The sequence below is a fragment of the Dysidea avara genome, chromosome 8 (genome assembly GCF_963678975.1).
Source record: "Dysidea avara chromosome 8, odDysAvar1.4, whole genome shotgun sequence".
NCBI classification, from domain to species: domain Eukaryota; kingdom Metazoa; phylum Porifera; class Demospongiae; order Dictyoceratida; family Dysideidae; genus Dysidea; species Dysidea avara.
Genome location: NC_089279.1, coordinates 21,290,923 through 21,307,719, shown reverse-complemented (window position 1 = coordinate 21,307,719; position 16,797 = coordinate 21,290,923). Strand labels below are relative to the sequence as shown.

The 16,797-nt window shown below is 40.2% G+C and overlaps 1 protein-coding gene across 1 annotated transcript in view; it reads left to right on the top strand.

The window, feature by feature from the left end:
- Nucleotides 1-16,797, top strand: part of LOC136264649 (uncharacterized) — a 222,858-nt gene that overhangs the window by 136,314 nt on the left and 69,747 nt on the right. The window contains exons 51-52 of the mRNA XM_066059426.1: nucleotides 13,220-13,591; nucleotides 13,648-13,914. Coding sequence (XP_065915498.1) covers nucleotides 13,220-13,591; nucleotides 13,648-13,914 — 639 coding nt within the window. The remainder of the gene's footprint in view (nucleotides 1-13,219; nucleotides 13,592-13,647; nucleotides 13,915-16,797) is intronic.

The following is a 16,797-nucleotide window of genomic DNA, read 5'->3' as shown; positions in this document are numbered from 1 at the left end:
CTAGCTGGTCTTTCTACAGGGTGATTGGTTTGTAGCTGAACTCTCTACATGGTGGTTTCTTTGTAAGTTAAAGTATTTATAAAATCTGCTTCATCTTTTTCTTTTTCCTGTGGTAGAAAAAAAATAGGTTAAAAAACCCCAAAGCTGGCCATAGGCCAACTTTGGAGTATACAAATACAAAAAGAAGTGAAATCTAATCAAAAACAACCAAGCTATAAAAAAAGGAGTGCGGCCCTTGAAAAGGCTATGGTAAAAAAGATGTGAAATCCAAGGTGGCGGCCAAGAAATGGCTGTGATGGTAGGTTAATGGTGAAAAAATTTAATAACGACAATTCGGGTGAATTTTATGCCAAGACCAAGTGGCACCAAATTCACCTGAACTGTTGTTATTAAAATTTTTACCATTAACCTACCATCACAGCCATTTCTTGGCCACCACCTTGGATTTCACATCTTTTTTACCATAGCCTTTTCAAGGGCCGCACTCCTTTTTTTACAGCTTGGCTGTTTTTGATTAGATGTATACTACCCTAATTTACTGTTTGATAGAAATCTGCCCTAAAATGATTGATGCCTCCAAAATACTGCTATTAAAATCATAATCAAGACACACGGTAGTGTGTTGTGCGGTCCAAGAAGCCGGTGCGCCACACCGTGAGTATATTAACAGGAAGAAAGAAAATGCAATTTTCACACCTATGCAGCTCTGTGATCCCTAATCTAATTGGAACCAAATTTGCTACAGAAGTGCCGGCCAGTTAGGGGAGTCTACTTGCCAAATTTGAAGAAACTCGCTCCAGCTATTTCCGAGGTCCATACGAACGAAGTTTCGCTTTAATTTTTTCATTTTTTTTCTTCTTCGTCTTCATTTCGCACACTTCGCAAAATCCGCCATACAACAGAAATGCGTGCTCAGGTCGGGCTGAAATTTGGCACACTTAAAGGGTTCATTAAGGCGGATCTCCATACCAGCTTTGGCAGGAATCCGATGAACATTCACGGAGTTATGACCGATTATTTGTGTAAAATAAGGTCGAAGGTCTGTCACGCCTACAGGGTAAACCCCTTGGAGGAATGAGTTGAAAATTGATATGTAGATGGAGTAACCATCATAGGAGTGCCTTGTTGTGGTTTGAAAGAAATCAAGATAAAGACCATAGAGATATGACATAAAACCCAACCTGTGTCAAAATTACGCAATCGATTTTTATGAATAAAAAACTATTAGTTTTCACGTCTACCAGGCAAACCACTTAGAACAATGAGCTGAAAATCAGCATGTAGCTGGAATAAGCATCATAGAAAGTCCTTGCAGTAGTACAGAAGAATCGGAGTACAAACCACTGAGTTATGATTCGAAACACAACTACGTGTAGCAAATGCAAGATCAAGATGCTCTAATAGAACAGTTAGTCTAATAAAGCATTCAGCTACGTTTATAACTTAGAATTATATTACATTGCAAGTTATTCTGTTGGGAATTCAGCTACAAACAGTTAATCTGATAAACAATTCAGTTACAGGCAAGTCACCCAGTAGAGAGTTCACACAAATCACCCTGTAGAGAGATCAGCTAGAGGAAGTCACCTTGTAGAGAGTTCAGCTACAAAGAAACCATCATGTAGAGAGTTCAGCTGCAAACAAATCACCCTGTAGAGAGTTCAACTATGAGCAGATCACACTGTAGAGAGTTCAGCTACAAACAAATTACCCTGTAGAGAGATCAGCTAGAAGAAGTTACCTTGTAGAGATAGTTCAGCTACAAAGAAACTACCATGTAAAGAACTCAGCTGCAAACAAATCACCCTGTACAGAGTTCAGCTATGAACAGATTACCCTGTAGAGAGTTCAGTTACAAAGAAACCACCATGTAGAGAGTTCAGCTGCAAACAAATCACCCTGTAGAGAGATCAGCTAGAAGAAGTCACCTTGTAGAGAGTTCAGCTACAAAGAAACAATCATGTAGAGAGTTCAGCTGCAAAAAAAATCCATCACCCTGTAGAGAGTTCAGCTATGAAAAGATCACCTTGTAGAGCGTTCAGCTAGAAGAAGTCACCTTGTAGAGAGAATCCTGTAGAGAGTTCATCTACAAGCAAATCACCCTGTAGAGAGCTCAGCTACATTTCAAGTTACCCAGTAAAGAGATAAGCTGCAAACAAGTTATCCGTAGGAAATAATTGACATGTAATAACTCTGTATTATGTATATATAATTTGTACATTTACTGATAAAATCTGAATTAGTTAAAGTATTAAAAATCTTTTTCTTCTTCCTGTGGCAAAGAAAGCAAGATAGGTTTAAAAAGCCCCAAAGCCGGCCTAAATACAAAAATAAGTGAAATCTAATCCAAAACAGCCAAGCTGTAAAAAAAGGGTGCAGCCCTCAGAAAGGCTATGGTGAAAAAAGATGTGAAAACCAAGGTGGCGGCCAAGAAATAGCTGTGATGGTAGGTTAATGGTAAAAATTTAAAAAATGACAATTCAAGTGAATTTTGTGCCAAGACCAAGTGGCACAAAAATTCACCTGAATTGTCGTTATTAAAATTTGTACCATTAACCTACCATCACAGCCATTTCTTGGCCGCCACCTTGGATTTCACATCTTTCTTCACCATAGCCTTTCTGAGGGCCACACTCTTTTTTTACAGCTTGGCTGTTTTGGATTAGATAGAAATGTCACACACAATGAATAGTACTTTAAATGAAAAGTACTTTAAGGAAGGGTCTTGGTGCATTTAGCATCAAATTAAACAAGAAAGCACTTACAGAAAGCCAAATATTTAAATAGATTTTTGGGTTTTCCTGCCTTCCTGTCTGCCAGCCTGCCTTCCCACAGTCATAAGACTAGAGGCCAAATGAAGCAGTGCACAGCCACTGTTTCATGCCACAGTAACAAACTCATAGGTGGCATGTGCCCTTTCTAGTTATGACAAGTGTCTACCTTCTGTGCTTTGCCTTTCCTTTTATCTTCAACTACATGGCTGTCTTCTTCATGCAAGGAAACCATACTGAGGCATTAATTTTTCATGGTGACATGCTTACTCTATGCTGTACAAGAGAGTAGATAGCTATAGTTGCACATATAAAAATACAAATTTACTTGTAAATTGAAGTTAACACAACCATAAGCCACAACTTGTAGCACCTATCAGTCTACTTGTATTGGCACCTAGTGTTCAATCTGCCTCATGATCAGTAGCTAGTTGCAGTGATTGGAGTGTTTCAGGGTGCTTGTATCACCATGTCTTGTATATCAGCAAGTCCTGTGTATCAGCTAGCACTTGTATCACACCATGTATTAGCAAGCTTTGTGTAGCAGCAAGTCCTATGTATCAGCTAGCACTTGTAGCAGCAAGCTTTGTGTAGCAGCAAGTCCTATGTATCAGCTAGCACTTGTATCAGCAAACTTTGTGTAGCAGCAAATCCTATGTATCAGCTAGCACTTTGTATCATCTAGCACCTTGTTTGTGTAGCAGCAAGTCCTATGTATCAGCTAGCACGTGTATCAGCAAGTCCTATATATGTATCAGCTAGTACTTTGTCAAACCTTGTGTACCAGCTAGTCCTGTGTATCATGTTGAGTCTCACGACAGTATTTCGATGCAATTCTGCTTATAGCAAGTTCTCTGCATCACTACTACACTTGCTGATCACTACTACACTTGCTGCATTTCATCTTGTACTTCCTAGTGATTCCAACCCTGGCCAGTTACAATGCTGAAAACTGCCTGCGGACCATCTACAGAGGAACCCATCAACACAGCCCAGTACTTGACCCAGCATCTCACTTAACTGTAGGATGATTGTCACTACCCTCATCAATACTTAGAAAGGTTCGCTGCCTCTATGTTGCAACACCGTACAGCAGAGCCAAGTTTCATCTGACTTGCCTACTATCACACATGTGTCAGATCCCTATACATTGCCTGCTCCAGCTCATATGCAGAGTTGCATCATAGTATTGCAAGCCACTTTGTCACCCACCAACTCGGCCAACTCAATGATTGTGTCGCTATCTTCAACTCTGGATTCAGGCCAGCTATCGCTGCTAGTAGCCTAATTCTTGTATATCACCATACCAATCAGCAGACTGCTTGCTCCACTAGCCCTTGTCTAGACAGTTAACATGCTACAACATGTGACAACAATCATCATCACTTCTCTGCAGTCATAGATTGTGTTAACCACCCTCCTTCAGTTGACCATTGCCACTCCCCTACAGTCTATTGCCAGCAACAACACCTTTCAGCCAATTGTTAATTGTCCTCCACAGCAGACTAGTGCTGTTGACCACACCCCATCATTAGCTATCATTTAAGCCTTCCAGAGGTAGTCATGTCTCTGCCCTCATCAAAGCTCCTCTGCAACTGCATCACTAGATTGCTAGCATCTATCAACATCATGCGGTCAGACCACCATTTTATGTGCTGTATGCCATACATAACTGCTGCTGTTGCTGCTATTATTGGTTGTATACAGCTGCCAGTGTCATTTGTCATGGCTTGTTTGCATGTATTTTGCAGTTGCTAGTGCTCTAATTGCTTTGTTTGTATGTTGCCATCATGTTTGTACTGCAGTTATTGCATGGTGCCACTGCTTATACTGCAGTGCCACTATATATGCATGCCATAGTTCTATTGCTTTGTTTAATATGCTGTGCTATTATCATTGTACTGTTTTTTTTTTGCATGCTCAGTGCCACTATGCATAATTATTACAGTGCTGTCTTTACACGCATGTTGGTGCTGCCAAATATTATGTTGCTGCCACTGTTGATGTTGCATCTTATAGTGTGGTTGTTGTCGCTGTTATATTCATAGCACTGCCACAGATATGTTAACTGCTCAACTAAAATATTGCCACCATTGTTTGTATTGCATTTTGTACTGTGTTTTTTTTTTGCATGCTTGTGCCTCATTGCCACTATGCAAGTCACAGTGCTGTCTCTATATGTTGCTGCAGCCATTGCTTGTTTAATATGTTGTTGGCATTGAGACACCAATATTCTGAGATATCGCAAGATAAGTATAGTCCTTCGATGTCATGTTACTTTTACTGTGTTACTGCTGCCTTGCTGTTATTGCTGCTATCATCTTGCTACTGCCATCATCTTGCTACTGCCATGTTACTATAGGCATGTAACTGCTTGCAATTCCTTTGAGTTATTTTGTATCTACATTCTCTCCCAATGTTGTTTTACATTTCTTATTACATTTCCATTGAGTTATTTCAGACTACATTTTCTTCCAATGTTGTTTTACATTCCTCATTACATTATACTGCCGCTTGTATGCATTGGTTTATCGCATGTCACTTCATGTTGTATGTGTTGCAGTCACTGCCACTGCGTACACTAGTACTTGCAGTGTTCTGTGTTGCCACAGTTATTTCATGTCATTTCATTCCTGCCACTGTGTACTGCGCAGTGTTGTGTTGCCACATGCCATAGAGTTGCTTCATGTGGTTCAGTTGCCACCACCGTAAATGCCAGTGTTAACATACTGTACAGTTTCTGACACAGTGTATGCCACAGTGTTATGTGTTCCTGCATGCTGTACAGTTGCTTCATATTGAGCAGTTGCTGCCATTTTGTATGCCAGTGTTCTGTGTTGCCACGTGTTGTACAGTTGCCCATGTTGCACAGTGAGTTGCTACCACTGTGTATGCCACGGTGGTTATGCATTGCTGCATGCCATGAAGTTGCTTCATGTTGCACAGTTGATGCCTTTTGTATGCCAGTGTTCTGTGTTCCCACGTGCTGTACAGTAGCCCATGTTGTACAGTTGCTGCCACCGTGTATGCCACAGTGTTATGTGTTGCCATGTGCCATACAGTTGCTCCATGTTGGTCAGTTGATGCCATTTTGTATGTCAGTGTTCTGTGTTGCCACATGCCATACAGTTGCCCATGTTGTACAGTTGCTACCACTTGTATGCCACAGTATTATGTGTTGCTGCCGCCACTGTTTATGCCACAGTGCTAAGTGTTGCCGCATGCTGTACAGTTGCTTATGTTGTACAGTTGCTGCCATTGTGTATGCCAGTGTTCTGTGTTGCCACGTGAAGTAAAGTTGTATGTAGTTGTTGCCATTCTGTATGCCACAGTGTTATGCGTTGCTGCATGCTGTACAGTTGAACAGTTGCTGCCATTTTGTATTATGTTCTGTGTTGCCACGTGCTGTAGAGTATGCCATACAGTTGCTGCCACTGTGTATGTCACAGTATTATGTATTACTGCATGCCGTACATTGCTTCATGTTGTACAGTTGTTGCCATTTTATATGCCAGTGTTATGCGTTGCTGCATACCATGAAGTTGCTCATGTTGTACAGTTGATACCATTTTGTATGCCAGTGTCCTGTGTTGCCACATGCCGTACAGTTGCCCATGTTGTACAGTTGATGCCACTGTGTTTGCCACAGTGTTATGTGTTGCTACTGCCACTGTGTATGCCACAGTGTTAAGTGTTGCCACATGCTATACAGTCACTCATGTTGTGCAGTTAATGCCATTGTGTATGCCAGTGTTCTGTGTTACCACGTGCCGTACAGTTGCCCATGTTGTACAGTTGCTGCCACTGTGTATGCCACAGTGTTAAGTGTTGCCGCATGCTATACAGTCACTCATGTTGTACAGTTAATGCCATTCTGTATGCCAGTGTTCTCTGTTGCCATGTGCCGTACAGTTGCCCATGTTGTACAGTTGCTGCCACTGTGTATTCCACAGTGTTATGTGTTGCCGCATGCCGTGTAGTTGCTTCATGTTGTACAGTTCATGCCATTGTGTATGCCGTACAGTTGCCCATGTTGTACAGTTGCTGCCACTGTGTATTCCACAGTGTTATGTGTTGCCGCATGCCGTGTAGTTGCTTCATGTTGTACAGTTCATGCCATTGTGTATGCCGGTGTTCTGTGTTGCCACGTTCCGTACAGTTGCTGCCACTGTGTATGCCACAGTGTTAAGTGTTGCCGCATGCTGTACAGTCGCTCATGTAGTACAGTTGATGCCATTCTGTATGCCAGTGTTCTGTGTTGCCATGTGCTGCATGTTGTGCAGTTGCTGCCACTGTGTATTTCACAGTGTTATGTGTTTCCGCATGCTGTGCAGTTGCTTCATGTTGTACATATGATGCCATTTTGTATGCCAGTATTCTGTGTTGCCACGTGCTGTATAGTTACTCATGTTGTACAGTTGCTGCCACTGTGTATGCCACAGTGTTATATGTTGCTACCGCCACTGTGTATGCCACAGTGTTAAGTGTTGCTGCACGCCGTACAGTTGCTCATGTTGTACAGTTGCTGCCACTGTGTATGCCACAGTGTTATATGTTGCTGCCGCCACTGTGAATGCCACAGTGTTATATGTTACTGCCGCCACTGTGTATGCCACAGTGTTATATGTTGCTGCCGCCACTGTGTATGCCACAGTGTTATATGTTGCTGCCGCCACTGTGTATGCCACAGTGTTAAGTGTTGCTGCATGCTGTACAGTCGCTCATGTTGTACAGTTGATGCCATTGTGTATGCCAGTGTTCTGTGTTGCCACGTACCGTACAGTTGCCCATGTTGTACAGTTGCTGCCACTGTGTATACCACAGTGTTATGTGTTGCTGCTGCCACTGTGTATACCACAGTGTTAAGTGTTGCCGCATGCTGTACAGTCGCTCATGTTGTACAGTTGATGCCATTGTGTATGCCAGTGTTCTGTGTTGCAATGTGCTGTACAGTTGCCCATGTTGTGCAGTTGCTGCCACTGTGTATGCCACAGTGTTTTATGTTGCTGCCGCCACTTTGTATGCCACAGTGTTAAGTGTTGCTGCATGCTGTGCAGTCGCTCAGTTGATGCCATTGTGTATGCCAGTGTTCTGTGTTGCCACGTACTGTACAGTTGCCCATGTTGTACAGTTGCTGCCACTGTGTATGCCACAGTGTTATGTGTTGCTGCCGCCACTGTGTATACCACAGTGTTAAGTGTTGCCGCATGCTGTACAGGCGCTCATGTTGTACAGTTGATGCCATTGTGTATGCCGGTGTTCTGTGTTGCCATGTGCTGTACAGTTGCCCATGTTGTGCAGTTGCTGCCACTGTGTATACCACAGTGTTATGTGTTGCTGCCGCCACTGTGTATGCCACAGTGTTAAGTGTTGTCGCATGCTGTACAGTTGCTCATGTTGCACAGTTGCTGCCATTGTGTATGCCAGTGTTCTGTGTTGCCATGTGCCGTATAGTTGCCCATGTTGTACAGTTGCCCATGTTGTACAGTTGCCCATGTTGTACAGTTGCCCATGTTGTACAGTTGCCCATGTTGTACAGTTGCCCATGTTGTACAGTTGCCCATGTTGTACAGTTGCCCATGTTGTACAGTTGCTGCCACTGTGTATGCCACAGTGTTAAGTGTTGCCGCATGCCGTACAGTTACTCATGTTGCACAGTTGCTGCCATTGTGTATGCCAGTGTTCTGTGATGCCATGTGCCATACAGTTGCTTGCATTGTATATGTCACAGTGTCATGTGTTGCTGTGCAGCTGCTTTATGTTGTACAGTTGATGCCATTTTATATTCCAGTGTTCCATGTTGCCATGTGCCATTCAGTTGCGTACAGTTGCTGCCACTGTGTACACCACAGTGTTATGTGTTGCCACTTGCCCTGCAGTTGCTTCATGTTATACAGTTGATGTCATTTTGTTTGCCAGTGTTCTGTGTTACCACATGCCGTACAGTTGTGTACAGTCGCGCTACTGTGTATGCCACAGTCTTATGTGCTAATGCATGCTGTACAGTTGCTCCATTTTGTACAGTCTCTGCCATTTTGGGGGGGCTAGTGTTCTGTGTTGCCATGTGCTGTACAGTTGCCCATGTTGTACAGTTGCTGCCACTGTGTATGCCATGAGCGGCCACATGCCGTACAGTTGCTCATGCTGTACAGCTGCTGCTACTGTATATGCCACAGTGTTGTGTTTCCACATGCCGTACAGTTCTTCATGTTGTACAGTTGCTGCCATTGTATATTCCAGTTTTCTGCATTGCGACATTCCATACAGTTTTCTTCACGTTGTACAGTCACCTGCCATTTTATATGCCAGCGTTCTTCATTGTCATGTGCCACACAGCTGCTGCTATTGCATATGCCACAATGTTATGTGTCACTGCCACTGTGTTGCTGCCTGCCATGCAGTTGCCTCATGTTGTACAGTTCCAAACACGGTGCTGCATGTCGTATAGTTGCTGCCATTGTGTATATCAATGTTCTGGGTTGCCGCATGTCATACGGTTGTTCATGTTGTACAGTTACTGCCACTGTGTATGCCACAGTGTTATGTTTTTTCGCTGCCACTGTATGTCACGCAGTGTTATGTGTTGCCGTATGGTGTGGTTGTACAGTGGCTGTCATTTTGTATGCCAGGGTTCTGTGTTGCCACATGCCATTGCCCATGTTGTACAGTTGCAGCCACTGTGTATGCCACAGTGTTGGGTATGTTTTTACTGTGTGCCATACAGTTGCTTAGGTTGTATAGTTGCTGCCACTGTGTTTGCCAGTATTTTCTTCTCACTGCATGCTGTGCAGTTGCTGTTACTGAAGGTCACAGTGTTATATATGCATTGCTGCACACTGTCAAGTACTTTGGTTACAACTCCATAGATATAGTGACAGTATACTATAGTAGTTCTTGCTGAAGAATATGTAATTGCTACACATTGTGTGCTAGTTCTACTTTATATAATTGCTCATGTATTGTGGTTACACCCAGTGGTTACAGAATCTTGAATTTTGGGGTAAATTGGGTGCGGTAATACTGCTTGAATAATAACTGTAATGCTGATTGGTATAGCCATCTCTCAGATGCAGCAAATCAAACAGATTAACAGTGGCACTGCCCCTTTTGCCTGAGAGATTTTGCACGCCCCAGCGAAGTCCTGGGCTTGCCCAATTTTGTCCCCAAATTATCCTGCAAGCTAAAAATATTGGAGTCTGTGGCTTGCCTGAGATGTTAAATACAAATTTACTTGTAAATTGAAGTTAACAGAACACAGGCACTATGGGAGTGCATGATGCAATCACATGGAAACAGGCCCAACCCATCTGGAATGTGCTAACAAAGCATTACATCACCTTGCATGTTATGGGATAGCAGTTTCATGTTACCATAAGCCACAACTTGTAGCACCTGTCAGTCTACTTGTATTGGCACCTAGTGTTCAGTCTGCCTCATGATCAGTAGCTAGTTGCAGTGATTGGAGTGTTTCAGGGTACTTCCCCACCCACCCACCCATTTTAAATTATTTTTGACAACAAACCTGGCATCCCAGGATGGAGGGGCGCAGTAATACTGCTTGAATAATAACTGTAATGCTGATTGGCATAGCCATCGCAGCAAATCAAACAGATATTAACAGTGGCACTGCCCCTTTTGCCTGAGAGATTTTGCACGCCCCAGCAAAGTCCTGGGCTTGCCCAATTTTGTCCCCAAATTAGCCTGCAAGCTAAAAATATTGGAGTCTGTGGCTTGCCTGAGATGTTAATGAAAGATTGTGACCATGCCCTTAAACAATCAGAACACCACCACCCTTATGCAATCAGTGAGAAAATCAGAGTGCAATAACCACAACTCTAAACCAATCAGCTGCAGTTTTTCTGTAGAAAACAAAACATAGAAACTATGCCCCTCAATCTATTGCGCAGCTCACTTGAGATAAACAATGGTATTGAGATCCTCTAATTGAGCAGTCACAGTCACCTGTGTGTATAATAGCTATGCTACAATAAAAAAAAATTTAAAAACTAGTGTAGTAACTGGTGTGATTACACTTTATTAATTGGGTTCCAATGATAACGAAATAGTAAAACAAGAGATATCATGATGAATAATGGTTTTACAACATAGCTATGTGGAAAAATCCTTACATTGGCATTGGCATTGAATGGATAGTGGTAGAATGCCAATGTGGACATTTTTCCACATAGCTATGTTGTAATTCCATCATTCATCATGATATATCTTGTTTCACCACTTTTATTGCTGGAACCCTACTTTTTATTACTAGTATCATACAGTATGATAGTACTGTATAGTAGGGACCACAAAAGAGTAGGCGTATCACATTAAAAAAAAATTATCCAAAAACCAGTCTCAATTTTCCCTAATGATGATGAAACAGTATTGGTTAGGTAAAACTAAGCCCAAACAAGCCTTCAAATCGACAAGAAATGCTTTCAACAAGTTCTTACAGAATTTTTTTTTTAAAACATTATTTAATATAATTTTCTACTGACTGAATAACTGACTGACTGATGCCTTCAGACAAACTCAACTCAACAACAGCTGAGGCTATGGGCTTGATTTTTTCACTGTTCGATGTCGCTTCAGCCCAAGAGGTGCCTTTTGGCATACCGCAGTACGTACAATGCATTCTTCATTGACTTACCAGTGTCCTCCTTTGTGTCCCATTCATCTTTGATGCCATCAAAAAGTGTTGATTTGGTGGTAGCATGTGATGGCTTCCCTTCATATGGAAATTGTTCATATTTTTCATAGTGGATACTTTGATTGCAGAGGTGTTTTGTGAACAGCTGTTGATTCATACTGCTGTGTAATGGGTTGAACATAGCTGACAACGAAGCATAATGGATACTTCACTTTTCAGATGATTATTGATATAGCTGGGGTACGTGGTACCAACTCTTTCTTTTGATGCAGTATGCATGGATTACGGAGGTACGTTTGAACAGTTCTTGATTCATAATGTTGTGTAACAGGTTGAACATAGCTGACAACGAAGCATAATGGATACTTCATTTTTCAGATGATTATTGATATAGCTGGGGCATGCGGCACCATTTTTTTCGTTTGGTATGGTATATATGTGGGTTCACCAGTCATAATAATTATTTACAAAAAAGTTGACAAACAGTTACCCAAATAATTTGGAGCTAGAGTAGGCACCATAGCACATCGATAAAAAGTACTGAAACAAGCTGGAGTAGTACATGCATGATATAGTAAAACAATAAGAAGTGTTATATCCCTACTGTGAATTTCCATTATGGTATCTTGAGCACAGTAGGGATATAACACTACTTATTGTTTACTGTGATTTAATATCATGCACTACTCCAGCTTGTTTCAGTACTTTTATCAGTGCTATGGTCCCTACTCTAGTTGAACTTGTTAAGTAGTTATTAATATTGCAATGATTGTGCGTTATAGTAGCAAACTTTTGATGCTTATATTTACTCCAACCACTTCAGTCATCAGACTATCTCCATACTATTTCTAGTGCCTTTTGGGGTTCAGATGAGTTGTACCCTCTTCAACTTGTCTCGCCTTTTATTTTCAATCAGGCTGGTCTTTGTCCTTCTTCATGCAATGAAACCATATACCGAGGCATAATTTTCCCTATCAACACTTTCCTTGAGGAGTATATTTAGATGCTGCAAGCTATTTAAATTCTTATGCTTAGTAGATGCCTGTAACTTTACGATAGGTAAGACCACACCTCTTACCACATTAATAGGCATGTTCTATGAACATTTGGTTGATTAATAATGATCAAGCACCAAGACCACACTTCTCAACAATCCATTTACTTGATCATGACGACATCCCCCTTCCCCCATCTAGCTGTATTCATAAGGTATAGCATAGTGAAAATATGACATTAGTGCCACACCCCTGGTAGGTGAAAGGCTGACTCAAGATAATACAGCAGTCACAGTCACATGTGTATAGCTGTATGCTATAACAAAAAATCATGCAAACTAGTAACTTAAAAAATATTAATTTAAAAATGAAGTAGGGATCCAAGAGATAAAAAGTAGTGGAACAAGAGCGATGAACAGTGATATTGCAGAGTAGCTTGGTGGAAAAATTCCTACTTTGGCATTGACAAAATCATTGTTATATCATTGCAATGTAGGTATTTCCTGCCGTGCTATGCTGATCATTCATCTCTTGTTTCACTACTTTTTATCGCTTGGATCCCTACTTCATTTTTAAATTAATAATTTTTAATATACTAGTATATACAACACTGTCATTTGATAACTTGTTCATATATGTTAAGTACTTGAAGATCTGAAACAATAATTTTTTATGTCAATAACATTCTTGTATAAATTTGTCTGAAGAATCAAGGAAGGTTGTATATACCTAAAACATAGTATTTAAGATTATAGTAACACACAAGTAATCTTGTATTGTTGATTTCATTCCTGACTACACAGATAAACACTATAGCTGCAATCAGACATTCAGCTGTGGAAGGCCATACTGTGGTTTTAATGCAAACAGATGATATCCATGAAAGTTTCTATGACTTATTCAATCAGAATTTTCGTAGAATTGATGATCCTAATTCGAATAATGATCCACGCTACTATGCTAATGTTGCTATTGGGGCTCATGTAAAGCCATCACGGGTCAACATAGATTTTCAGTGCATAGTGGTCATAAAACAGTCTGAAATTGACAATACACCTGCTCCATTTCTTGACAGATTTGAGAAGTATTTTGTTTCACATGAAATTCTACTAAATACAGTAGTGAGCAGTCTTCCTCAATACCTACGTGCTGTAATTGAAGATGTACACACAAAGGTTTGTAATATTTAGTATCAAAACGTACATTATTTATTGTGTGTTGTTACTTACAGGTGGACAGCTTCTTTACTGTACAGAAGAAAACAAGTTTTTATGGTGCCAATACAGAAACTGTTAATTCACTTCTGCTTAGTATACTTCCTAATCCAGACCACGCATATAAAAAGAACCTTAGTCCATTTGCAGTTGAAGCCGACGATGATCATACTAGTACTTTGTTAGAGAATGCTGTTATCTATGAAAACTTAACAAAGAAGGCGGAGTTACTATGTATTCTTCTTCATACTTTACATACTGTATGTGGCTTTTACTTAACAGAAGTAAGTAGCATGCAAGTATTGTATATTACGTAATTGTATTTGCCACAAATATAAAATGGGCACATTTTTGTCAGTTCAGTTTGAACCTGTGTAATGATGGTAACTTTCTAATGTCCCTTTAAAGTCAAAAATTATATTAAAAGTTCCTTAGTTAAATTCTTGGCAACTACTGATTGAATCACTGAATTGCATCTTGCTACACAGAACTACTTAACAATCATATGTATATCAAGAACCCTCACATTTACACATTTTAATATTCCATTTTATTACTTTTCTGTTATCTATGTAAGTGGCCAAAGGAATGGTCGACCAAAGTTTCAGTTCTAGGAGCTGAGAGATTTAGAAGCTATAGCACTACAAAGTGGTATCAACAAACTGTACAGTGACAACATGGAAAGTAAACTACAGTCACTTAACAAGCAATTATAACTTATGAATGCAGTCTTGAGTAGAGATGTAACTTACAATTTTACATCACCATGTTCTCCATGAATAGACACATCCATTGATAGTCATGTCTTATGGACCTTTCTAAGACTAGAGAAAAGGAAAACACTGTGACAAAAGACAAGAGTAAACCACATGTCCAATGCGATATAATCCAATGCTCATATCTTCTGTCTTGTTGAAAACACTCCAAGATTTTTCAAAACTCCACTTACTTATACTATAAACCACCTTAGAAAGCTAACTTGCTCATGAAACAATACTCATTATTGATCCCTGAACTCTCAGACAAATGGTGATAATGCAGTAAAATGGTCTAGGTGAAATTTAAGATTAAGGAAGAAAATCCATCCCTCCTGGAGGAGACTGAGTGTGGCCCCGACTAGACATTGGGTTACCTGCAGTTCGATTCCTGGGGTTGGAGGGATTTTTTTCCTTACTTTGGCCCCTTTTCTGTTACACCTTTTCAGCTATAAGTCACTAAGTCTAAGTCCTTGAAATTAGGTTAGGTAATCCTAAGGCTGCAGCACATGTTGCTGCAGACCTTCAGTGCTGGTCACTGTAAAGCATTAATACAATAATACAATAAATTGTAAACATTTAAAAATTGCTTACAACCAAAAAAGTGGTACAAAAAACCCTCAGAAACGAAAGAAAAAATGTTGATTAACCTAACTCTTCGTAAAGGCTGCTGAGCTAAGAACTTAATCGTCTAACAACTAAGTAACTTGGACAATAAGGTGTTTTTCATGTTACTTATGCTACTTTAAGTGAAATGTAGGCTTACAATTGAGCAATACTGATACTCATTATATTATATCAGTATCGGTACAGTCCTGTTTAAAATTACAAGTTTTTTGTGAGTTGTAAGTAGTATCTCGCCCATGCATTCTGTTTACTGCATTCTACTGTACAATTAGGTTGCATGAAAATGTGGTATCCATACTGTGTTCAAGATACCATAGGAACTTAATGCACAGTAGGGATATAACACTTCTTATTGTTTTACTGTGATTTAATATCATGGACTACTCCAACTTGTTTCAGTACTTTTTATCGATGTGCTATGGTCCCTACTCTAGTTGAAAATTCCAAAATTTTTTCATGCACTTGTTTGTACAAGTACCTTTTTTTGTAAATAAATTTGTTATGACTGGTGAACCCACATATACCACATCTGAAATGGTGCCGTGCGCCCCAGCTATATCAATTATCATCTGAAAAGTGAAGTATCCATTACGCTTGGTTGTCAGCTATGTTCAATCTGTTACACAGTGATACAAATCAAGAACTTTTCCGGAAGCACCTCTACAATCTACGCATATCAAAAGTCAAAAGAAATGGTGCCGCACCCCAATTTTATTAATTATTGTCTGAAAAGTGAAGTATTCATTACGCTTCGCTGTTGGCTATGTTCAACCCGTTACACAGCAATACGAATCAAGAACTGTTTGAAAAGCACCTTTGTAATCAAAATAGCCACTGTGAAAAATACGGACAATTTCCATTTCAAAGGGAAGTCATTACATGCTCACGCCAAATTGACACCTTTCCCTTTCAGCAAAGATGAATGGGACACAAAGGAGGATTTTTTTAATAATTCCGTAGCAACGTGTTGAAAGTGTTTTGGGTTGATCTGAATGCTTGTTTGGGCTTAGTTTTACCTCACCAATACTGCCTCATAGTTGTCAGGGAAAATTGAAGCTGGTTTTTGGGTGATTCTATTTCATGAGCCAAGCCTACTCCTTTGTGGTCCCCTACTATACAGTTACTATCGTACTGTATGATACTAACCACAACAAAGTTACATAACAAAGTCTAAAAAGCAACTTAAACAAACAACAGAATCCCAGGGACACCTTACACTTCATAGAACTATACACTATTTTACAGCTGGTTTCTTTGTGATTTATCCTGTTTTGGTGTTGAACTTGTGTATATGTACTTGAGTACACCATTCCTCATCGGCAATAAAATAGTCGAGGGTCATCTCCACCTATCTTCATCAATGTATAATAGTGTCTCATTTGTAATACAATAGTTTTCAATTCAAAGAACAATTTAACTTGCCTATAGTAACCACAAACACTTACCTGTGATTGCATAATAGTTGCCATTAACATGTTAGTTGCTGGGGGCCACCCCTGGGAATAGTGGCGTTATAGAGGATTAAATCACACATATGTGCTCATATATATAATACATTTATTAACCTAGCTATCCACCCTTCCACCGCACCAAGCTCTACATTGCCTACTCTTTTTCCTAATGCTAATCACACAACATTTTCCCACAAAGCCAGTAGTGTACGTGACAATACACAAGTTCAACACTCATGCAACAAGAATACAATGATACCATAATAACAAGTAAGATTATATCTACATGGGATCATGCATGACATGACAATATATAGATCATATGATATGTGAT